General features: G+C 41.0%; 1 protein-coding gene across 1 annotated transcript in view; it reads right to left on the minus strand.

The window, feature by feature from the left end:
• Positions 1-26,151, minus strand: part of LIMCH1 (LIM and calponin homology domains 1) — a gene marked incomplete at its 3' end in the record, with an annotated part of 93,226 nt that overhangs the window by 20,941 nt on the left and 46,134 nt on the right. The window contains exons 7-11 of the mRNA XM_010284029.1: positions 16,129-16,164; positions 11,453-11,579; positions 8,485-8,639; positions 7,892-8,294; positions 3,816-4,037 (exon numbers count right to left, since the gene is read on the minus strand). Of these exons, the coding sequence (XP_010282331.1) occupies positions 3,816-4,037; positions 7,892-8,294; positions 8,485-8,639; positions 11,453-11,579; positions 16,129-16,164 (943 nt within the window). The remainder of the gene's footprint in view (positions 1-3,815; positions 4,038-7,891; positions 8,295-8,484; positions 8,640-11,452; positions 11,580-16,128; positions 16,165-26,151) is intronic.

A 26,151-nucleotide genomic window follows, 5' to 3' on the forward strand; every position in this document is an offset into this window, starting at 1 on the left:
CTGGTATTGCCACTGACTGATCAGTCAGTCTTTGGGCCTGTGCTCCTGTTTCTCCAGCTGCAATAAGAGAGGTGTGCTTTACCTACTGCCTCTCTCAGCAGCACATTGCTCCACAAACACTAGTGGAATATTTTCATCCTGCTTATAGGCCAAATTTATCCTTCCTAGCCTTAAATCACAGGAAAAATTTGGTAAGTTACTTTGAGTAAAGGCATGTCTCTCATAAAATCCCGCCACAAAATCTAAGCACTCTACCTATACACTACAGACACAAATATATTTTCTTGAAAATATTTTTTAATAAAATCCTTCCCACCTGTTGCAGCTTTTTGCATCTCATTTCATAGTAGATTTAGGCAGGAGTTACCTATGTTTCCCAGTCAGTCTCTGTTTGCCAATCATTATTTGATTCACATATAGATGGGGTTCTTCTCTGTCAAAAAGACAACCAACACTGAAGTCTCATCCATACAAAATGATCCCTACACTTCTCTAGCTCCCCCAAAACCTCAATCATATTAGTGTTTTAAGTGGTGCAACTTGACTAAACCGTTTTCCAAACTTCAAGCCAAGAGAGCTGTAGGAGTACAGCTGCACAGCATCTTCCTGTATTGCAGACAACGCCTGAGGCCAGCCGGACAGATTTAGAGCAGGGCTACAGAGCTTCAAAGGGAAGCCTGCCAGGCAGAGAGAAGACAGGACTAGTCCATTTGACAACTGAACTGAAACAGCAGGGGAGCAGCCCTAAGAGGGGTAGAGGAGGAGGAGTAGGAGGAAGGGGCACACAAAGAACAGGAAAAGATTCAGAAGGGGAAGACAGAAGAGCCAAAGGTAACGTATATATGAAAAGGAATATATACTTCACAAAAGAGATTCAGGGCAGAAAATGAATGAATAAAATAAAAAACCAAAAACAAATCACAGAGCAACTGGAGGGAAAAAAAAACCCGCTAGAAACAGCATCTCTTTAACAGGCAGAGGAACTAGTGCCTATGAATGTTATTCAAAGTCTGGCAAAGGACACAGATAACAAGAACTATATCAATAAATGAAAGTATACAAATAAAGGCAGTGAAAGCAAGTTTAGAGAAGGCTTTGAAAACATGCTCAATTTGTAAAAGTTTTCTCAAGGCAAAAGAAGTGTAGTTGTTTCTTCCATTCCAGACAGCTCTGCTTCTTCATCTCAGCTGCTTTTCTGTCCCTGTTACTGTCATCATCTCCTCCTCTCCTAAAAATTCAGTACAGTTAAGCATCAGACAAAAACTATAGCCCTGGTTTCTCATTGTGGGAGGTGATACAGTGGCAGCTTCCGAAGGCTTTCTTACTTCCAAGAATGCGTAGCTTGGCAGTGCCATCCTGCTGGGGCAACAAGCAAATTCCTTTTCCCTCTGGAGGGCTCACTGTGAAAGCTACAGGGTTATTCAGCATCTTGTCCAGCAACAAGTGCCTGTTTTATGAGTGGGACAAGCCCAGAAGGCTCTTTACTCATTTGGATTCTCAACCTTCCTAGGAAGGGTTATACCTTCAGAGACGAGCTTAGTGTTTCAGACTCTGCAGCTGCAGGCTGACATCATTGTCAGTTGTCCAGAAACCAAAGTAAAATAGGTACAGGGAGAAAGGTGAATGGAGTGAGTCCAGCATAGCTGCCCAATGATTGCAGGTAAGGCCCCAGACCAATCGCATCCGTATCGAGCTGCCTATAGCAGTGCTGGCCTGCGCCCCAACACACAGAGTGAAGAAGCCAAGTGTGGGTACCATGCCCCATCTCTAACCTGGCATCTAAGACCTTCCCATCGACGAACTAGGGCACTCCTGTATGCCTGATAACTAAATTACTGCCTATGCCTTAATCGAAGGCATGGGGCCCTACAAAATGAAAACAAAGCAGCTGGATGAAGAGAGGCAAATCTCTAGAAGGAATAGAATATTTAAATCTTATCTTGGGCTGGCAAATTCCCTTCCAGCCACAGGCAGGTCTCCTTCTCTTCTCCCCCATCATGCTTAGTGCATTCCACTTGCTTGCCCATGTAGGATCCCCTTGATGCAGTCTCCTCTCCTTGCTCTGCCGTTGATGTGCTTGACACACACACCTTTGCTTGAAGCTGAAGTGCCACAAGTAATTATAATGGTTTGCACTACTTGGTCACATTGCTGATGAAATTGTAAAGCTAGCAATATAAAATTCTTAGTTAGAACAGAGAAACTCTGCCAATAGCACCATTTGCATGCACACTCACTCCTTCTAGGCTTCATCATTGAGTGCACACAAGCTCACAAACCAGGAGGTTATTCCGCAAATGTCAGAGTCACAAGGAATCTGAGAATTCAAACTCTTCTGCCTCCTTTACCAATATCACTACGAGGGCTAACCCACTGGGAGCAGAAACTTGACACAGAAAAATCTGCTGTCAGCTGGCCACATCATCCTCAAAGCTGTAGAAAGGGAAGGATGAGAGGGCATCAAACAGCTACAAATATACCCAAGCCCTGACAGTGGCTTCTGCTGCTGAATTTCCTCTCAACTTTGCCACAGCTTTACTGATCTGGAAATCCTAAAAAAAGACATTAGCACTTTCATTCGGCTCCTTTTCCGATTGTCACTGTGCTTCTAACCTAGAGCAAGATAAGGCTCTTCTCTATCCTCCAAACATTCCCATTACCAGCTCTCCCATACCAGACGCAATGCTTACCTGTTTTTTCCCTTACAGCCAATTCAATCTGACAGGAGCAGCCTCTGCTCTGCCATCCCTGCCTGCTTTCCTGCAAATCATTCACTCTTGACTCCACACATGCTCCCATGCTTGCTGCAGGCTCCGTGGCCTGGTTGTCCGTGGCCAGAGACTGGCATGAAGCAGGGGGGTAAGATAAGACACAAGCCTTTTGGCATGAATGAACCACCAGTCCCCGGGACAGATCCTTGCCTGCTCCCTGTTATCCATCTGGCCAATGCTTGGAAGAAATCTGAGATGAAAGCAAAAATTACCATACTCCCAACTCTCACCACATCTCTGATTCTCTTTGTTGTTACACAGAAAAGAACAGTGAGAATTCCCCCTCCTGCCACTTGTTTGCAACCCTTTTACATGCTTTATTTGCAGTCCGGTCCATATTTCTTGTTTTGTTTTTACCATCTACTTCCATTACAGTTTTGTAGCATCTAGATTCCTGCTGTGATATGCTCTAGTTTTATTCCTGCCTTTTTCTCTGGGGAAGAAGGGGAGAGAAAGATAAAAAGGTAAAATTAATTTGTTTCTTTGATAGGGCAGTTAAGAAGCATGTTGGCCCCTCTGAGCATTTCAATAGCTTATCCTCTTTTCTAATATTTCTGAGAGGGGAATGAAAGCTGAATGCTCAAAACTGCCAGCACATCCACATCCTCCTCTTTGAAAATTGAAAACGGAGACTAATTATAATGGCTTGCACAGTTCAATTATGTTGCTGATCTAATCAGCTAACATCAGGAGAAGTGCTGAATAAATCTGCACAATAGCTGGGACAGAGTCGATTTCTCCCTGGCCCAGCACATTTCAAGCACGCTTATCAGCTACATGACATCTGAAAAAAAAGAGACGCTGGCTGCAAAAAGTTTTTTGAACCTTCCTCTCCCATTTTTCTACTTGCATCCCAAAGGAAGAAGCCTTTAATTTACAAAGGATTTTCTTATTTTCTTTTTTTTTTTTTCCCCCTGGTCTGGGCACACCCTCTTGAAATAAAGCAAACATAAGCACTCGGGTTTCATTAGTTAGTGATTAAATACATTATGAGACAGAAAATTGGCAGAGAAAGTAAGGCTGGTTTGTTCGTGTTGGTCTTACTGTTGGCTCTTTGTGCACACTCTGAGTGGCAGGCCTCTGTAAACTGAGCTCAACACTTGTGGGGTCCTTCTTCAACTCTACCAGGGGCCTGTCCCCTCTGGCTACTCCATCAAATTTCAGAGATCTGCTCGGTGAAGGAGTAAATATTACTGTTGTACACTCTTTATCCTTCTCTTCCATGCCGTTGAAATTCTCTCCGTTCATGCTGACTTTTCCATCTACCTGCAGAATACAGTTAAATAAATATGCTGAGGCAATTAGCGTTCAAAGGAATTTAGGAAATTAGGAGTTCAACATGATATTACAATTGTTAGCAGAGTCTGTGCCATCAGTGAAGGACAGAGCCAAGCACACATTTCATTCAATGGCCAAGACAGAAGAAAAATCTGTTCCAGGGGGGTCATAAACAAAATAAAGACAGAAGGTACTAATTTTTCTGGATTCCCTGGTTTTCCACATTTCGTTCTCCCAGTAACATACAGACACCCTTTGTGTCCATCCCAGGTCAGTGGATTTTGATCTAGTTGAAGACATCCCTGCTCATTGCCAAGGAGTTGAGCTAGATGACCTTTGAAGGTCCCTTCCAACCCAAACTATTCTATGATTCTATGATTTTAAAAGAACAACAAAGCTTTATGTTAAATTTAGACCAAAACTTCTGGGTTTTGCCTTGCCTCATACAAGAGGCAAACAGGTTCTCCAAGACTAATTATACTGATGAACTGCTATGTAACCTGATGACCTCACCATAGCATTAGTAGACCGTGCTTTCTGAAGCACTGTCATGTGAACTTTGAAGGGTCAGGAGCAGCAGAGTTCATCCTGTTCATAACATCGATGCAAGGAACCAAAAAATAAAACTGGGTATTCCACCTTCTCCATGAGGTGAAAAATAAATAGCTGCTTTCCCAGAAAATGATTTTATGCTGTCTCCATGAAAAGGAGAAAGCAGAAACAGTTAACTACTTTCTTCTCAGGGTCAAGCTAGCTCCTTTGTGGGCATATATTCCTGCTAAGGAACCCTTAAGCCAGGAAGAAAATACAAAATAAGCTTTAGCTTCTTCGTCTGCACTGGTACAGCTTCCTCTTGAGACTTCAATATTTCATAATTATGTTCTGAATGGAGGTTTGTAGAAGCCATGGTACACATGAAAAAAGTCTTGCTACAAAGAACTCACAAGCCATTCACCATAAAAGGGCCCAGCTGGAGAGAGACCAGAAGGGAACCAGGTATCAGTAACATCATATTGCTCCTGTCTATCTACAGCACAGAGGTTTTATAGGCTTGTCAGGAGTGAGTTTTAAATAGATTTAAAGGAGGGCTTTGCTACTCTCTGCACAGACATCCTTCCTTGCAAAATGATCATCACAGGAGACAATGCAAAGGTGAGGGAGGAAATATGGACAGACTCTTCTCTGCTAATCATTGGACTTTGCGGGGGTAATGGCATAGATTAGTGATTTCCTAGAGAAGCTATCTGGGATATATGTGGTGATCAGTCATTTCAGGTTTCTCCACAGGTACTGCATAACAAAGACCACATGTAAAACCAAGCTCAGAAGTAAGCCATTCCATGGGAGCTTTTCACTTGTTTCATGGTCATTGAAAACTGATGTAACAAGTGTAAAAACTGCTTTATTGAACTAAAATGCAGTTTAAGAAAACAAAGTTCTTCCCATCTCATCCTCCCTGCCCCACTCCTTATTTTACCATTTACTTATCTTTAGCACTTTACTTCTTGAGTAAACAAGCTTGGATACCTCAAGGATGGCACTCTAACTTAGTATATGCCATCAGTGCTAAGCTGAGGGCAAACTCCTCCTGTTGACTTCTCGTATATGCGCATCCAGAGATCTGTTCTCTGTCTGAGGGTGATTAACTAAGGAGCCATGTCCAAGGCACTGGGCAACTTCAGCTCTGACAGGAGTGCAGGGAGGTGGCAGTTAGCACCTCGTGTAACCAGCTCCCAGACAGAGGAGACACAGCCCAACTCACAAGTGATTTCACTCCTTCTGACTGCTTTTCAGATGAAAAGGTTCCCCTCCTTTCCTCACTGCCATCACCCACTCAACACAGTACTACTCTTAGGGTTTATTTCCAAACGCAACTGTGAGTAGACACTGAGCCCCAAGCCTTCTGGGACTGTGTGCTGGATTACCTACTAGAGAGGCAGGTCATGAGAGATCTCAGAAATAAAAAAGCTAGGGAACCACTGGCAGGCCACACCATCCATTTTAGTGTCTCTGTTTAGACTAAAACATTTCTCTATTTATATTAGGGAGGAAAACCAAATGTTTGAATGATCAGGACAGATGCCCTGGCTGCAGAGTTAAACAAACATAATCCTTTCCTTCTGATCTGGAGCAAGTCAACACATTGTCACCAGAGCCAAGAATCGTTGACTGGTGTTTCAGGGGAAAATAATGCTACTACTACATCTGCTAGGGAATCATTCCTACTGAGACAAATCACATTTCTCCACAACAAGTGAACAAGATCTAGACAGACTTTTTGTGGTTGTTGGTGGGGGGGGGAGAAGCATCTGTGGGTTAGTTTCTCCCCACATACGTGAACTCTGTATGCATTAACGTGAAGGTGATACACACATACATCTTGGTCCTCTGAGGAAAAAAGTGGCATGAATCAGAAAAAAAAAGATCCACGATTCACTGATGTCTAAAATGTAAACTTCAAGACAATACTAACTGAGGTATAGGAGAAATAGGAATTACCAGTTTCACATTTCAACTAGGAAAACATGGTGGAGGAGCTTCCACAAGAGCTGGGACAGACTTCAAGACATTATAGACATCACAACATGCTTTTTCACTATCTATACAAAGCTGGCTTATTTTTTTAAAAAGTACACAATACGAATATACATGGTAGCAATGCTACTGGGACATCAGCAGGATTGCAGGGGCGCCTGCATGCCACTAGCAAAGTGGCAGATAGCAATGGCAGACACAAGGGGACCCGAACTCTATGGGCTGGGGGCACCCATGCCAGCAGGCTTCATGCTGCCTACAACAAGGCTACAATGAGACTTGGGGAAGCTCTAGTTTTGGTACAGGCACTGTGGGAAGCAGATTTCTTCAAACTTGACATATTCTGGCTTCTTCTCTCTAACACATCCCAGTTCTTTGCTCTCTCCATCACAGGTTCAGTATTTTATGCTGATTCTCCACATCCACACAGTCCAAAGATATATTCCTCAGGTTTCATATCCCAATTCCACTCTCTTCTCCTATCCCCTTCCCTGCAAATCTTGTAGCTGGCTCCTTATTCCAGGCAGCCCTGCTTTCATCCAAGCTCTCTTACACTTTTATTCCCATAATCTTTACTCAGTTCTTGCAGCCCAACGCAGTCACTCCCCCTTTCTCACCAATGATACCCAGTTACACCGCTGCCCCAGTATCAATCTATTTTCCTTAAACCTGCATAAACAGCCTATATCCCCTCTTTACTCCAGTGAAGCAGCTTTCCCCGTTCAACCCTGGTGAGAAGAATTTTTAGGACAGAAGGTATCTTTAGGCAAGCCAGCTCTTGACTCTGAAGGAGCAGGGACTCTCCACACTGCATACACGCACACTGCAGTGTTTCAAAGGCTTATGACTTGGCTGAATGGGATAGACTTGTTTGACTATGGCAAAAATCAGGCCCCTGACACAAAAGCCAGTTCAGATCTTGTTCCAAACATCAGGGCCTCCATGCTCCCTGCCCCTTCCCTTTTGTTTAAAAATAAAAAAAAACATGACAACATACTCTTTCCTAACCTCTCTCTCACAAAATGCCTTGCTTTTTTCTTAGAGGCATCTCTTTACCCACAGAAATTTAGCCTGCGTAAAAATGACCAGTACAAATACTTCACTCTGAACAGGTCAAGTTTCTAAAAAGGCTGGTAACCAAGAAGAAACCACTAGACTGGGCAGCACAGAGCATGAAGCTGTGTTTTAGAACATCAGAATGCTGCAACCGTTCTCTACTTAATTGCATTAAGCATTTGTATGTTCAGATGATTTAGTCAGAATCCTTTTACCCCATGATTGACTTTGGGGAGTGCAACGAATCCTACCTTAAAGTTCTTTAAAACTTCCTGTGTATTTTTGGGCTGGGAGTAAGGCTTGGGTGTCAGCATAGGCACAGCCTTGGAGACAACACTTTTGCTGGGAGATGTACGGCCCGTTGAACTGCTAGGCTCTAGTTCAGCGGTGGGAACAATGGTTGCTTCAATGGTGGCAGTGAATTTTGGAGCAGGCAGTGACTGCTGCCTTAAGTATCTCAGAGGATTCGGGTCTTTCAGTGGGGAATTTGGCTCCACTGAATGGCTTCTTTCCAGAATTTTTGGCATCTGCAAACGCTCAAGGACAGCTTCACTGATAGTGAATCTTTCGATGTACTGCTGGAGGATGCTCTCAGCCTCCTCCTGTGACTTTGCATTCTTGTATGCCTCATGAAGTTCCCGCTCTCTTCTCTCTCTGCATGGGAGACAGCACAAGAAAGACCACTGCATTAATGCTAGAAATCACTCCTACTTTCTCTGCTCCATCAACATCCTTCCCTCCCCCTCATCCCTGGCCTGCAGGCATGGCTGCCCACAGTTACCTATCACCTATGGAGCACACAGCATTTTCAGACATGCCTCTGCACTTCTGTAAAACAACATACTTCTCTTCCACAATTTCTCGGTAGGTTTTGATGCTTTTTCTGCGCTCATTTGTTCCGTCTCCAGACAATAACCTTTCCATTTTCTTTCTCTCAGCTTCTTTTTTTATTAAATCCTGTGAAGCGCTCCTTCGACGACTCTTCCACCGAGCCAGGTCCTGTGAAAGAAGAAAGGTACCTGAATGCAGAGTTGCAAATAGCTAAAAACTGGCCACAGAAACCAAGCTTTGCAGCACTTGCTCTTGCCTGTGAACAAGGCTCTCAGCACCTGCAGGCAGCAATGTTTATTTTAAAGAGAAAAGGAGACTATATCATAAAATGAAGATGTTGCCTGACTCATTTTTCTCCTAACAGCAGGATCCAGTAAGTGTTTCATAGCTCCACTGGTGCATTTTCTTTCTGGCTTTGCAATGTTGCAGAAGTACGCTAGCTAATAACACCAGGAAATTTGGCCTAAAATGACTAGTCAGGGCACTCATTTTCACTTGGGCCAACATTAGGGACAAAACGTAATTCCCCAAGAAGATGAAGTAGAAAATTTATGTTTGGAGAAGAATTTTAGTAATTCTGCAGGATGCAGGAGTTCATTGGAGGAAGGGACGTTGTTTCATCATGAACTATAACCGCACTGCTGGTCTCCCCTGGAGAGCTGATAGTCCCGTACTTTGCCCATGCTGTCAGCCAACTACATGCAAGCATGGTTGACCCATGCGTTTGGTTTTTATTTCGACAGAAAAATCCAGTGCAGCATCCAAACTTAAATTCTTTCTCATGGGCACCATCCAATATTTTGGACCCAGATCTGAGCAACACAGGTTAGGGACTGAAGTGGCTGACACTTGGTCGGTACGAGACATGACAGAGCAAAAAGCCCATGGTTTGTATCCAGCTATACAGATATGTCCTTGTTGAAGTAATGATCTTACTCTTTTTGGAATCTGCCTGCCCAAAATAGTCCAGAAGATCCGCTGATTCTGGTTCTTTACCTTTCTTGCAAAACCTGCCTGACACTAAACCAGAGAGTCACAAGAGATACCTGCTACCCACACCTATGTCTTGCCTCCTTGCTTGGGTTATGAATTCACAAGTCTTGGTGGGTATAGAGACAAGATCTTTTTCAGAGTAAAAGTATTACAAATAAAGAAGTTTCCTAAACTGTAATATTTCTTTGCAGCCAACTAGTAAAGGAACAAAATTTTACATGTAAAAAAATAACCTCTGCAGAACTTCTGCAAAGAAAAATAATGTCCTAGGAAACCGTAGGGGAACATTTGTCATTAACTTTACAACATCAGGAGATTAGTATACAGATTATATTTCATGCACTCTAACAAATTCTGGTTTTAATAAAAACCAGAGATTCTGTACACATACACTATTTCATTAATTACATGGTTTTCCAAATATTTTAATTGCATTTTTATTGGTAAACAGCAGAAGGTACTGCAAGCATAACTTACTTTATTAAAACCAGGAACAAACTGTGTCACTTTTAATTTAGCTTAAAACCACAAATTATTGACGTTAGACTCAAGGGAATGCTCATTAAAGTATTTCTTCACATGACCTACATATATCAGTCTATAATCCCCTTCTTGAAACATAGGCCTTTCATTTTCCTCAGTTACTAATTGTTCTCACTGAAGTACCAAAGCATTTCTTTATTCAGCTACTCCCACTATTGCCTATTGTTTGGAAATTAGTTTTTCATTAGCAAATTTCATAACAGAAACCCTCCTCCTCTTTTTGTAATTAAAAAACAGACATGTTTATCTTTTCCAGCTCTGATGCTTTAGAATAACAGTAATAAAAAAAAAGCCATGAAACTGTTAATTGTTGGCAAATTTACAGCATAGGCATATAAAAAATATGTGACCATGAATGCAATGTCATCTCCATAAAGCCCTTTGAATACCAAGGACATTCCAGTAAGGGCATTTTTAGTGGCTCTTCAGAACTTTTAGTTCCATGTAGAACGTTCTGAGGACCTGGAAAACTTACTCGCTTTAGCTCAGAGAATTTTGCATTCAACAGCAAAGAGTTCTTAAACTTCTTGAATGCCTTCGGACTCATTCTTATCTCTGCTGGGAAATTACAGCTTCCCACACATTCAGACCTCTCAGCTCAAATCCTTTGTTGTTCCACTATGAAAAGTTATTTCTTAGCTGTATATACTGGTTTTGACTTTTCCTTGAATTTTCTACCAAAAACCTCTCTGAGATGTTTCACAGTAGCTGTCCTTATAATGGGAAATTACTGTACTAGCTGCTTGAAGAGATGTGTTTTGTGTTTTTTGTTTTTTTTAAATTTAAAAAATATGCCCAAAATTCCTCATTTGACATCCATTTTTATGAATGAACAGGATTGATACTAAAACTCCTGCTACTAACTCACCTGCAAATCATGCTCTTCTGTCCTTATTAATTTGCTGAAGATAATGCAAAATGCCTGGACAGCTTAAAAAAAAACATTGAGGAAAGAGAGTTTGGAAAGAACTTGTAAACCAAGCAGGGTGTAGCTAACTTAAAGGGCAATTTGTTTGCTTGGACAAGATTAAAAATGTTAGAGATTTCTGTATCTATGCAAATTTATTAAAGCCAAGTCCAACCTATTTATTCATCGTCCTGCTTAGTCTTGTATTTTGTCACTTTGGGCATTTACTAATTATAAAAGTCAGAGAAATCAGCAGTTAGAAGCTGTTCTGCTTCCATTTTTACCTAATCACAGTTTAATTACAGCTTTTTAAAAAGCACAATACATGGTGCCCAGACCCAAAAGACCTTGTATTCTATAATTTACATCAAATTATGAACTTCTAAGCTTTTAGCAACAATCCATTGTGAAAAAAGAAAAGGAAAAATGCTCCTGATTATTTTAGAGCTAAAGAACAACTGTAGATTTGGTAGGTTGCACTTGTTTGCCTAGCTAGCTGGCCTCAATGCTAGCAGCGGAGAGGATGTTGCACACTCACGTCTTGCCATCGGGTCTCATCCTCTTTCAGCTGGTTGTGTACGTTCTGCAGTTTCTCATGGCGAGCTTTGCTGTGAGGCTGAGTCACAGCTTCTTCTTCACATCTCATGTCAAACATGCTCATACTCCTAAACAAAGGAGAAATAAGAAGTGCAGTGTTATTTAGAGGCTTGTATTCCTTCAGCTTGTTAGAGCTAAAGCCACATGAGGGTGCTACAGCAGAATCAGTCACCTGCACTGTTACGAAGCTCCCAAAAGCAGCAGTCCCCTAGAAGGACCAGTTAGTATCCCTATGGCTCCCACATAGTACTTTAGGCATTATAATTCTCAACTTTCTCTTGTTTTTGTTAGTTGACTGCAATTTTGCCTCCAACTAAGAAGCATTACTAACATTACACCTCCATCAGTAGCTGTTACTAAAATAATTCTATTCAGAGCAGAGTTCAGAACATTTTACTTTCTGAAGCTTTGTTTTCCAGGGAGTTTTCAAGACCCCCCCAATTAACAATGCAGACAGAAGTTTCCATTTCAGTGTGAAAGAAGAGAGGCTTGAGAAGTATATTAGGGGCAGCCTGGCTGGCTTAATGCTATTGCTACAAAACCAGGGAGAGCCTGCCCAGAGAAGTACAAGCAGTGGAAACAGCATGGTACTTCCTCCTCATCCCCCCCGCCTCGAAGAAACTTGATGCTATCGGCACCAACTTATTAATACAGCTAACCGAATAAAAAAAAGCTGGCATTCAGGACAAAACAGTTTCTTTCTATGCATTCTATTTCTGTCCCTGACCTTTGGAGAGTTAAAGGAAAAAAAGTTCATGGTTTGATATTATACATCTATTCATATTACATAAAGATCTTCACACAAAGATAAGATACTTACTACACCTCCCCTACTACCTATTATTAGTAAAACACAACCTCCATTGTGCCATTATAAGCAAAAAAAAAAAAAAAAAAGCCATGCAGTTCCACATGAAGTGATTTTACAGTGGTCTTCAAATGATCATCTGTAGCTTTAGGTGAGCCAACGAGCCAAGTAGCAAGAGAAGCACCCAATGAAGAGAAAATTGTAGTTGACTGTGTACACAGTAATCAAAGTGAATAGACATGGAAAGCTGTGCATATATATATATATTTAGCCAACATTTGTATTCAGGCAAGCAAAGGTGGGAATGAACCACTCTCAAGGGAAAACTGAGAGGTCTGGACAGTGGATGGGAAAGGACATGCATAGATCCCATCCTGTTAGTAGGCGATTATTCAGAAATGAAGGACAGAGTACACATCCTATTGCCTTTAAGCATGAACAGTGGGGTTAGCATATTACTGTGCTTCACCCCTTAAACATAGGGCTGAGGCGTACAGTAGTTTGGATTTCTCTGTGGGTAGTTTAATGGGTTGCATTGCTCAGGATTGAATTGGAGCACTCCTAAATAACAGGACCTAAAGAGATAGCAAGTTTTGTTGTTTTTAAAACTAAAGGTGTATCACCTACTAAGGAACATTTAAATATCAACCACATTTTGCAGACTGGTTGGGAGATGCCTAACTTATAACAAAGCCACCCTTAAAGGGTTTATTCCAGTTTAAGAGCTTTTGAAACTTACACTATGAAAAGTCTTTAGCGTTAAGCATTTACCACCTTGTGCCTCACTGCGTCAAACTGGGTGTGTAGTTCCTTTCTTGTACCCCTTCCTCAGAGAATTTTTCATTCACAGCAGTAGAAGAAAACAGGTGACCCAAAACAGCGGTAACTGGTTCTAGCAGAGAGCACAAGTATCCACCCTCTGCCATTTGGGATGGGAAAATAAGAATACTTTCTACCAAGAGTCCCCTGATGTCCTAATGAAAGGCTAGTATTTATCCCCTCTGTTCACTCAGGGTCTCTCAGGGTGCACAGAGACAGCAAAACCAAAAGTTTTATGGCTATTAACAGTACAATAAAAAAGAGACTCGAAAAGGCTTCAGCCTAGGCCAGGAATCAAACTATACAGTACAACCCCAGATGTACCTTCTACTCTTGTTGTCATCTCCTGCTGCTGGGCCTTCATTGCCATGGATAAGCAACCAGATAGGTTCAAACACTAACTCTGCAGCAATGTGTTATTGTGCAAACGTATCTTTCTGGGAGAGCAATGAGGAGTTGCCTCTCAAAGCACTGTGCTCTGCTCTGACCAACGTGTAACAGCCATTAATGAGCCTCCTACTTTCCTGAACACATGCAAAAGGCCAACTGAAAGGTCTACGTAGACTTCTTTGCCTGACGACTTCATTCTTAGAAAAGAATCGGAGGCCAAAACTCTGAGCTTCTGCCAAAAGACACTGTCACACATAATTTCTTCCTATTTCTTTCTTAGATAAACTACAAATGACTACTCCAGGCCATCACTAACACCTGCATGAACGGAGCTCGTATAGTCATGAAAAATGTACTTTCCTCCAACTATGTGCTGGGCCAGCAGGCACACAGGCTTAAGAAACCCCAACAAAACATAAAAAGTGACAGGCTGGCTAAAGAATCAGACTCTAGTAAACAAATACTGAAAAATCTTAGCTCACTATAATTTGCTTGTCAGGCTGTATTAGGCTTGCATGGCCAGGTTTTGGTAGTGGGAGGGCTGCAGGGATGGCTTCTGCGAGAAGCTACTGGAAGCTTCCCCTGTGTCTGATAGAGCCAATGCCAGCCGGCTCCAAGATGGACCCACCGCTGGCCAAGGCCGAGCCCATCAGCGATGGTGGTAGTGCCTCTGGGAGAACAGAGTTAAGGAGAAAGAAACCCAACTGTGCAATGGGAACCGCAGCGAGAGAGAGGAGGCAGAATATGAGAGAGAAGCACTTCCGCAGACACCAAGGTCAGTGAAGAAGGAGGGTCAGTGAAGCATAAGCCTAAATTCATACTGGACTGTCGCACTACCCCCAGAATTCAGCCCCGTCTCTTCGTGAGATGGGACTAGGGCTTGATCAGCAGCAGCACAGACTAAGTGTTGTCTTTTCCGGACCTTAAGGCAGACCAGGGCTGACGACAATGTCCAGCATTCACTAACCAGCAATGGGAACTTTGTCAGTCTAACAAGGGAGTTTCTGGTTTTGCAGCACCTAATCTAAGGCTGAATTCAAGTTACAGAGTTTTCAAAGGAGACTTGACAAACATTTTGGAAGAATTTTAAATGTTGGTTCCATTTATTTTTCCTACTTGAGAGCCAAATTTTATTAGATTCTTCATACGTACTTCATCTTCAGAAGGAAAAACACTATTGCATGTTTATAAGAACTTAAATGTTTAGGAAAATAGTTGCTCTGTAAACTGTGGCATATCTGGAAAAGATGACAACGAGGCTTGAACATTTATTGTTTTGCCTTTTAAAACAAAAACAGAATCAATGTGCAATAAAGAATATGATTTATTCATCTTTGCTACTCTCACATTATACAACCAAACGCATGGAGATGCTTTCAAAGAGGCATTACAAAGTACCTTCTCTCATGTTGGTATTTCATATAGACATGCAAAAATGTGCAAAAACAAATGAACAAATCAATCGGATAGGTAAGCTTTCTGAAATGGTCAGGGAAGTCACCATTGACAAGTCTAACACTTCTCTGTTATGCTCTTTTTATCTCATCTCTTCATTTGATTGAACACATTTCTGCTGCTCGAAAATGATCACGTTTACTCTGTGGTCAGAGGACACAGGCTTTGCCCAACAAAGGTATTACAGATCTTGTAAAGAATATTCAGTCCATGATTCTAGCCTTTATCACTAGAGAAAAGGGTGAAAAATTGTATATGAGTCTCTGTATATACTTGCTATAAAAAAACCCCTCCATGCTGTTTCTATTTTGCGATTTAATCCGGGAGACAGAGAAGGTCATGTGCATTTCTGTGAACAGAAGAAGGATATTAAGGACATTATGATGTGGGTAGTTCTCAACTATTTCTTTGCTTCTAAACGTCTACACTTTGTAAGAATAGCTAATACTTCCACAGAGCTTTCTAAATGACGTTGCATACTATTCTGAACTACAGTTTACATGAATACACAAATTAAAATATGTCTGAGTGCAATAAATGTCACAGTCCTACTCCTTCTGTGAAAAGTAAAGCATTGAGGTGAAGAGCTTAAAAAAAATCCCAAGTTTAATACATTATAAAATTAAACCCAACCTAGAAGGGATTCAAGAGAAGATTTTTAAAAGACAGTAAAGGAACAGCTGAAGATGTATCTTCCTGGTAATTAACCTGAAGATCACAATGGATTTTATTTTACTTTGGGCTTTCTTTTTTCTTCCTTTATAGGTCATACTTTTTTTTTTTCCCTCAATACCCAGCCGAGATTCAACCCAATTCCCTTTACCTGTAGCTGATTAGAGGCAATGGAAGTTCAGAAGAAAAACGAAAGAAAACAGAAGAAAAGAAAAAGAGGAAATAATACTTTAAGCAACAGCTGGACATTAGTGGTGCACTCAGTTTTTGTGGGCTTTTATATAAAAATTGTTTTTAGCTGCAATGTAAGCCATATTGCATTTCATTTTTCAGTGATTTTCTGAAAAATTTATCTGCTGGAACACTGCAAAATAATAATGAGGCATCAACTACATTTTAAATTAGTAGAAAGATGGGAAAGCATGCAGTGTAAGTTGTTTAAAATAGAATCTTGTGAACACAAGACAACTTACTCTGCGTCATCAGACACAGCAGTTCTGGGGCCGAATCTACAAGACCAAATATAAAATTAGAGTGTTGATAAATACATTAAGTAGTAATTGCAACAGGACCCATACAATTTGGGTAACTGTGACTTGAACATCCAACCTGTACTAGTAAAGCTAACCAAAAAAGAATCATACTGTTCAGGGATTACGTATTCAGCAAACAAGACTTACCTAATCATCTGGAGGTCAAGCTACATAAGAACACCACCCATGCCTCCCTGACCCCATACTAATGCCCCCATTATAAAAAGCTGCTGAAATATAGCTAAAACAGGTGTAGAAACTAGGTATTGAAAACAGACAATATATTAACATTTACATTAAGTATCATACATGCAATGAATGGAGACAAAACTTAAATTACATTCCACAGCAGTGCTCAGAATCACCGTTACCGAGGCATGGAAGAGACAAATATTATAGGCAGAAAGTGAGCCACAGGATTTCCTTTTTTCTTTTTTTTGTGTTTGTTGTTGTTGTTTTTTGAGGGGGGAGTGTAGCTGAAAAAAGGTACTGGCAATACACAAGTCAGTGTCATTCACTAAAGTGACAGTCGTGTTTATAGGCATGCAAACCACCTATTTGTATCCGGGATTTATCACAAAAGAACATCAAGTACAAAAGTCAACACTGTAACATTTTCTAATCATAGAGAAGCAAGATACACATCTCTAAGAGAGCAGAGTCCAGCTGAACCTCTGCTATTCATAAGCCTTTTTTGCAATTCAACATACACACTGTGATAAAATATATCCTTTCAATTAGCTTTCATTTCACTATTTCAAATATTTCAAAAGAAAATACTTTACCAACTATTCTATTTGTTTCTAAGAATTGCATTACTGACATACAGTGTTTTAGTCTGGACTGAAAACACACCAGGCAACACACAATCTGAATTCTGAAGTGTGCACACAGGAGCGTACAAGCTGCGTGATTCACACCATACAGAGCTCACATTTGCAGATGCTCATCCTTGGATGACAATGGCTCCGTTTTGTTTTCCTCGGGAACATCTTGAAGCTTAGATGTTTGACCAAGGTGGACTTCATTAAGGCTACCTTCACCCACTGGGGCAGTACAAATAGTCTCATCTTTTCCTGCAGGAGGGAGATTGCATTTTTCCTGCCCTTGCTGCTGTTCTTGCGGCAGTTGTACTACAGGTTTTCCAGAGCTATTAATGCAGACTTGTGGACATTTTTCAGGCCTGAATGAGCCAAAGGCAGCAGTGCAAAGAGACGTATTAAGCAACACTTGAAAAATCACATATACGTAATGAAAAGCATAACTGTAGTTAACACCACCCCTCAAATGCAAATAGCTGATAGGCGACAAGCTAAGAGAGGCAGGTGCACAAAACATAATTTTAATAGAGAATCAAATGCTTGTACTACCATTCCTCAAAGTCAGAAAAACAAACTGTCTTGGACACCGCCAAAGACTAAAGTATTAAGTACATATTTTAACTAAGCTATTCAACATAAGGTCTTCTCAACACCAATTCTATGGTAGGTGACAGTTTTTCTTCTGCTGGCTGAGCTCTACACTAGTTTTTCATCTGTGTACGTACAGGCGCATGCATATCCTTCTCCTCATGTACTTTGAAGACGCTGATGAGTAAGAACCTTTCCACTCTCGCTTGCATGTGGCTCAGCCAGCCAGATAACTCTGTTCAAAGGCTTCAACCACCAACTTCCCCACGTAGCCTTATGTATCTGAACAAAGGTGCTTAGAAAGACACCAAGCACTATCAGGAGGGATCTCCGTATCTCCAGATTTCCTGTTTGGATGTCACTGGCACCAGCTAAGCCACAGACAAGCATCTAACCTACCATACCCAGGCACCTCTATTTCTAGCTGGAAACATTTGTAATGATTAACTCATATTTAACCAGAAACCTCTGCAAATATAACAGAATCTTGATATGCATATCCATTTCCACACACTGTTAGAATTCTGCATCTGGTAGAGTTCTGCTCTGAGTCTTTACAGGGCTCTGCCAAAAGGGCCAGAAATGCTGCCTTGCCTTATTTTGAGCAGAAAGTCAGCACAGAATCGAGGACAAGTATGGAAGAAACTGCTGCTGGGCCAACAGAAACTCTTCCAGATCAAGAGATCTTGACAAACAGCCTACAGGGCCAGCTGCAAGGGAAAGATTTCTTACCTTGTAGCTTTCTTCTCAAGTTCTCTAGCTGTGCCCTGCTTTGAAAATGGCATGGGAAGGAACTGCTTAACACTGGGCCCAGGCTGTTTTAGGAAAGCTCCAGTTCTTCTGGCCAACATGTCATCTCTTTGTGGGTCTGGAAATTTCAGTTTGTTTTCTGTTCCACTGCTCTGCTGCTGGGAGTTTTCAAGCTGTTTTTGGCTCTCTTCTTGTGTGACAGTACTGCTCAGAGAGACAAGTGACACTGTTCCATGATAATGCTCACTTGTGCAGCCTGAAGGCAAGTGGCTGCTGAGGCAACGTGGGGTACGGTTACTTAAAACACAGTTGCAGAGTGATGGACAACTAAGCTACAGCCCAGGGAGTGAGAGCAAGAGAAAACTACGTTGAACGCCACACTTACATAGGTGATATGTTAAAAGTCGGGGATTGCATAAAATGTATGCAAGGAATTATTCACTTGGAAGCTGGCATTAAAGTTTGGACAAAGCACCATGGATTGCAAAAGAAATCCCCCCAAAAGATGAAAGACCATTTTCATGCTGAACAGCAATTAACAACCGAAGTACTTAAATATTATGAAAGAAAACAGACTGTTTTATGTTCATAGGATACATTCCTGTAAGTAATTTCATAAAACAGAACACATGCCATGATGAATGAGTAAAACACATCTTTAAAGGCTGTGTGAAGAATGGAACAACATTGCTGACTGATCCAAGCTAACACCACACACAAACCAGGCATGAGACTCAGAGGGATCTGTTTCTGTTCTCTGACCTTTCTGCTTCCCGTGGACTCTTCAAATCCTTCTCACGAGCTACTGCCTCCCCTTGCTGCTGCTGCAGCAGATGAGGAGCTACTGAGAGGGGAGGACAATGTATGGGAATGGGGCTGGTGGTACGCCTCTGAAAAGTTCCCATCCTTCTAAGTAACATATCATCTCTCTCAATGTCTGGTAAATGCCCGATGCAGTCTTCCTCGGTGCTTTCTTGCCATTTGTTCAAATTGCACAGGGTTTGTTTCTCAGAGACAACGCCAAGAGCTGGGACTGGTGACAGCATTCTCCTGCAAGACTCACCTGTACCTGATTTGGCTACCTCACTAGTGATGCGACTCAGAGGAGGGGCAAGACAGACAAAACATTCTCAGGTCAAATGAAAAGTAAGAAGAGTCATCCTCCAACTCAGTTTGCAAATGTTTTATAAACACACAAACTTAATTGAATGAATTGCTTGCTAAAAGCATTCATTAAAAATTCTTGCTACAGCCACAGACTAAGCAATTAAAGAAAAGCCAAATAAATGTAAGCTCTGCTAATATGTTAACTTCCCAGAGCTGTAATTCTCCTCCACATAAATGCCAGGAACACAGAGCACCAATACACCTTGTTTTCAGCATCACATCTTCAAAAAGAAAGTAAATCCATTAGGTTTGAAGAAAGCATTTTTTTGAACATCAGTAAGGCCAGCAAGCTGAAGGGCAAATTCCTACTATGCTGAAAGCAGGCAGAGCAAAGCCACTGGAATTCAAGAAGCTGAAAAAGCTTGAACAACAGCTCAGACTTTGAGATACGAGTTATTTCACTGCTCATCAGAAATTCTGAGGCAAGCTCTCAGAAGACCTTTGCACAGCATTGTTTTGCGTAACCCTAAACATGTTAAGATACTGTGAAGGCATCAGATGACTTCTGAACAAGGCCGTGCGCGTAAACAGCTCTTAGATCTATGCTGCAGTACACCCCCATGCACATCAGCATCTTGGCAAGAACAGGACTCATTTCCAGCTCAGCAGTGCTTCCTAAGCCACACCAAATACCTGGATTCATTCTGTGGCTTAGATACTTCATCGCTGCATTCAGCAAACCCGAGACTGCCAACAGTGCAACCAGAAGAGCTTTCAACACTGGAGTGACTCTCCACACAATCTTCCTTGCTCTCCTCTTCTGTTCCACGCTTGGATGAAGCTCTGCCAATAACGAGCTTGTCCCATTTCTGTTGATCAATCTCAGTTACTGGCCCAAAATGCACAAACTTCTGCTTGGGGCTACCAGCCTTTTTGTTTGCTCTGGCTTTGCGGACAGCAAAATCATCATGGGCTGCTGCTTTCACTGTGATTTCAGCTGGTGGCAGTGTGTCACTGGGACATTTGAAATCTTCTTCACTAGTATGAATGAGGAATAAAAGAATCCCCCCCAAAAATGAGACCCCAGAATAAAGCAAATTAAATGCTCCTAAGGTTTTGGAGGGCGTTTATTTTAAAATTCAAGGACATAGGTACAAACAGCTGTGGTATACTGAAGCCTAAATGACAGACAGAATTTGAAGACACTGCAGACCTGTCGAGGAAACTCTGGGAGCACATCCATGGAAGCCCTTCCTTAGGGGAATGTACATAGCATACGGCCCATTCCAGACTCAGTTCTTTACCCTAACAAAGCCATAGTTCCCTCATCTGCTCACATAGACCTGGGCCATGGGACTGCACAAGCATGAGCACGCCCACTGTTCCAGTGGCACAAGAGCATCAGGAAGGGCAATTCACTTATCCTAAACCAAGGGGACTGAACCTTGATTTTAATAAATCACCTCAAAAAATAATGGAGAGAGTACTAATATCTTTGAGACAAGAGAATGATTGAGTTTTGATGCTTTGTATTAGAGCTAAAATTACACATAGTAACCACATTGTTAGAAGAATGCCTGAACAGATGGCCACCTTTAATTGGAAAATGGCATGTGCCTGAACAGGAAGGCTAGGAGTTGTTATCCTTTTCTACTGCAGTCACAAATCACCTGCATATGTTATAGCCCACCTCCATAGGGAAATAGCTTAGAATAACTGCTTTATACCAGCTCACTTTGTGGAGGCTTATTTTACAATAAGAGCATGTCTACACCATACAATGAGGCTCCTGAAACTCCTGCTGCAGTGACTAACAGTGCTGGTGTATTTACTCAGCACTGAAATACAATGCCATGCAGATATATTAGCTCAGATCTAAAATGCAGTATAGTCACATTAATGCAAAGAGATGCCAATCCTCAGTTAATACCCTCAAGGTTTAATGCCCCAAGTCCTGAAGATAGCTTGGTTAGCAGCAGCACAGTGCTACTGAGTTAGTGGTGCCACATGGACCTTTGCACTTTCAACTCAGAGCAGCTTCAAAGCAGGTTGAGCCACGAGACAAGATGGACTTTTCTAATATGACATTAAGGGTGTCCACTGGGGGAGTGACCGTTAGTGTAGTTTCAATGATGGACACACCTTCATTTCATGATAGATAGATAGCATCCCTGTACAGATTTTGGAATCCTCCTGAAAATTTAAACAGGTGAGGACCGGTTGTCATCAAGGCATCCAAGTTTAAAATCACAAGCACACACAGTGGATTGTGACATCCTAAACATGCTTCCTAGGGTGCCAATCCTGTCCACAGGCAGAAACCATACCTGGGCTCCCCTGACAGTTTCAATCTTTTCCAAGTCTCCAGATCTGCTTTTGTTATAGATGCATTCACAAAAATCACATCTTCTCGTAGCTGGGGAAGGGTACTTTGAGATTTCCGTTTAGCCAAATCATCTCTTTCAGTATCAGGCACTTTCACCTGCTGTTCCTCCTCTGACTCTGTCTTCTCAGTTTGTAGAAGTGGGTTCTCTTCGCTTGTTGCTATTTGCCTTGCTGACGCCATGTGCACCCGTCTTCTTCTAATTCAATGCACATTCAAGTTCAGCAAGAAAAGATGTTTCAAGGGAGCAATGATAAACCAGTGTCAATAGAAGATGTTCAGAGCACAGGAAGATAAAACTGAATTTATAAGCAGATTAATTTTACATTAATTTTAGGAAGTAAGCATGGAACCATTTGAAGTTGAAATGTCTCATCTATGCTACCCCACTCATGCACTGTGGAGACCACTTCATCACATGACTTCTACTCCTAGCTCAAGCAAGAAAAATGTTTAAGTTAGTACTGTATTCAGCATTTCTGCAATAAGTTTTCTCATAAATAGTTACAAATACCTCATTTTCATACTATTAGCAAAGTGAATTCAAGTTTTGCTCACAAACATACTACAGAATGTCTTTGATCTTACAGTCCCATCAATAGCATTAGAATACTAAAATTTGGTTATGGGCTCTTCAGATGCCCTGCCAAACCAGTCATTACAAAATGTTTATATAATCAAATTACCAGCAGCTAAAAGGCACATTCTGCATTACTGAAAAGAGCTACTAGGTATTAAGAGAAGTCTTCTGAATGTATCAGTACAGTTAAGGTCCACTGTAACATGTATATAATGCTTTTATCTAGGATCACTTCTCTTTGTACAAATAAAACTAATATACTTGTTTCCTGAACAAGATGTGTGCCTAGCAGATATGTGTGTTCAGCAACTTCTTAAAGGTCTGTATCACTGAAGACAGAAGATATTTTCTAGGCTGAAACCTTGTAAGCCATGCTCCATTTCCAAGAATGCTATATAAGAAACATTAGGACTACGTGCAACACAATTCGGTGCAGTATAGCAGGTATATATATTCAGTGTATTAACTAAAGACTAAGTCCGTGTTTTCTGCAGAGTATTAAAAAAATGGCATTAGATTAAAAAATGCATCCAAAAATGCACACGCTCAGCAAAAGAGACGAGATGCAGAACGTATCTTCTAAGTTTATTCTCCACTACTCATGCTCATGAGCTGCCTCTTGAGCTCAGATAACAAGTGTCTGTTCTTCATGTTATTTACACTCATAGCCAATTTAAGCTCGTGGTCCTAATACTCTAACAAAAAACTACTGTAAGTAATCTACATCTCTTTTTTTGTTCACTTTATGATAAAGCATCTGCATTTACTTTACCCTGTAAACTTTTTGTAGCAAAGACAGCTTTAGTCCTACACAGCAATAAGCCATGTGAAATTAAGCATTACAATAGAAAGAAAAAGACCATGAATGCACACCTTGCATGTTCCTGCTTTTCCATCTGCAATGGCTTTTTAATGTCTTCCAGTTTACCTTTAACTTTACTTGTATAGGGTCCAATTAAAAAGGAGTTAAATGGAACTATGTGTTTGGGTTGATTCATTCTGGCTCTCCGAGTGGCAAAGTCATCCTTTTCTAAATCAGGAACTCTGCTGGCTGCTTCATCTTCTGAACCAGAATCCTTCCCTTGGTAATGTGTCATGAAGGGGTTGTCCCTGCGAAGGATGATATTTGGGGTGCTTCCGTTGTCTTCACATGTTGGCCTTTTACTGACACAGAGCAAAATTAAAGAAAGCTCTTGACGCACCACGGGAGGAGAAGGAAGTGTCAGCACTCATCTCCAGGTCATAAAACAAGCACAGTTAATTAAATATGCTCCAGGCTGCTGTTAGATTGGGCAAAGCCTTGTTATAAATAGAACTTATCATATACAGGTAACAAATCCACAAGGATTTCACACAGAAAATCAGTAGTGTTGGATCTTTACTTATTTTAGCTATGGCTAGAAGAACCAGTAAGAACTAGTTTAACATACTAGGTGCCGTGAGTGTAGTACTGCAAATGGCAGTATTAAAATTCTCGAACACTTCAAATAAAGAGAGAGATTTGATGCAAATACCTGATCCTTGGCCAACGCTGCTGAATCCTGAAATACTAGATATTTGGCACTTTTTCTTCTTAATGGCCATATTTTTTTTAAAGACCTGAGTAATCACTGAGGGTGCTTGCCCTAATATTCTTAACTGCTCTTCTTCTCACACACATCCATGCTCAATTCTTTCCCTAACTAGCCTTCCCTTTCCCCCAAAATAATCCCTCTATGCCAATGTTGACATATAGTAGCTACAACAATTGCACCAGTATGCCAATGATACTAGCATGCTGGAACACACCGCCATCTGCCTTGGTCAGAAACACCTGATACCAACACAGCCTTGTTGTTACTGGAGATTACAACAATAAAGACCCTTGACAGCTGCTACTGAAAGATTAAGCTTATTTTAACTTGTAACAGCCAATAATCTTAAGCAAACTGAAAAGACAGATGGCAAGATCTATGTCACTCTCCCATTTAGAAACAAAATTGTATTAATTCATTGATATTTTAGAAAGTTGGAAATCAAGTAGTAGACTGTTCCATGCAGTACTTTTGTAGGCTGCAGGTATCTTGCATTTCCTCTTTCATATAGCACATCTTGCTACACAATAGGAAAAAAAGGGTATCACAAAGGCTTAAACAGACATTAGGAAAGCAAATCTAAACAGCTCAGGGGTTGCTTTAAGTTTCTCTTGTATTTAAGAAAACAGTAGTGCTATAATTAGCTGCTTTTCTAAAAGTTTTTAAAGCCCTGTAAGTTCACTATACACGCCACTTATTTTATGGCCCCAGCTGCCCTTTCAGAGTACTGCTCAGCAAAGTTGCTGGAGAAAGTTAGGGGGAAGCCATAAACCATCCCTGACAGCTCAGCCTGGCTCAGGCCTCGGAGGACAGAGGAGCAATATGAAACTGCCTGCCTTCACCTTGTTATGCTGCAACACACAGAATCCCCCATTAGAGATGTGGAGAGCATGCTCTCATATTAGCCAAAGGCAACTTTCTCCTTAGATCCCTCTGAAGGATCAAGAGTTCGTTTAAGAATAGACATCACTGGCAGACGGTGTTTCAAAGGGAGCTGCTGACCCTCTCCCTCGTGAGCATGTGCAGCTTCAGAAACAGCTGGAACAGACGGCTCTGAGCTGCTGTATGCTTTGCAGCACTCCATGTTTCCAGCCCTCCATCAGTAAGTATTGTCCTATAAGTATTGTCCACTCATAAGAACAATTTCTACTCTTTCTTCTCTAAAATAATACAGTAAAAAGTTTACTAAGATGTACTCTTGTACATCTCAAAATCAACAGGCCTACAAGGTCATCTTCAGGTTGTAATATGCCTGTTCAGCAATGAAATTACATCACTCAATTCTAAATCACAGGTTGTCAATACCCTAGTGTAATTTGCCCAAAGCCAACTGGCTTTTTAAACCTGTAATACCCTAAGTTCAAGATGACCACCAGGGAAAGAATCTGATTTTCCATTTGTGGTTTCCTAAGACACCTTTTGTGTCCCCAGTACAAGAATTTGAAAACTTCAGAGAAAATATACTTACCTAAAGTAGATACACAGTGCGTAATGTTTTAGGCACAAAGGAGAACAGTTGTCTAAAAGTCATATACACTGGAACTTGTTCTCCCAAATAAGCCAGTATATGTATGATTAACTTAATTTTTTTTTAATCAGACTTTACTACTGGTACCATTACCCTTTTGTGAAATCTAATAATCTGGAAATTATTTTCAGAACCCTGGACATAAAGGGCATGTATAAAAGCATATAATACTCCATTAAATCTTCTTTATATTTACTTCTTAAATGAAAATCAGTAAGATGAGTATTTATTCAGCTGGTTACATTGGGGTTATTGTTTTATGCTTTTAAAGAGATACGTATAATGAAGTGATTGTTCAGTAAAAACTACTGGATTTTTCAGTCTCAGGTCTGCCAATGCTATTGAAGCTTGAGAGCATCAAATGTAGCATTTCTGAGAAGGGTGTTTTTGGCAATAAAAAATATGGAGTTATAATATTCAAAAGAATAACTATGAGTCATTGTAATGAATAACTGAAGAACTTACAGCTTTTAGTATGTATGTAATGAGACTTCAGCAATCAGTTTCTAGGTTAAGAACATTTTCCATTCATTTACATTTTGTTTTTAATGGAATCAGAGATTAGTGGTGACATTTTGGGGTCTCCTGAATCAGTTTGTGAGGTCTCAGAAGTACCTTTTAAGGTCACTTCA

The sequence above is a fragment of the Phaethon lepturus genome, unplaced genomic scaffold (genome assembly GCF_000687285.1).
Source record: "Phaethon lepturus isolate BGI_N335 unplaced genomic scaffold, ASM68728v1 scaffold9883, whole genome shotgun sequence".
Taxonomy (NCBI): Eukaryota; Metazoa; Chordata; class Aves; order Phaethontiformes; family Phaethontidae; genus Phaethon; species Phaethon lepturus.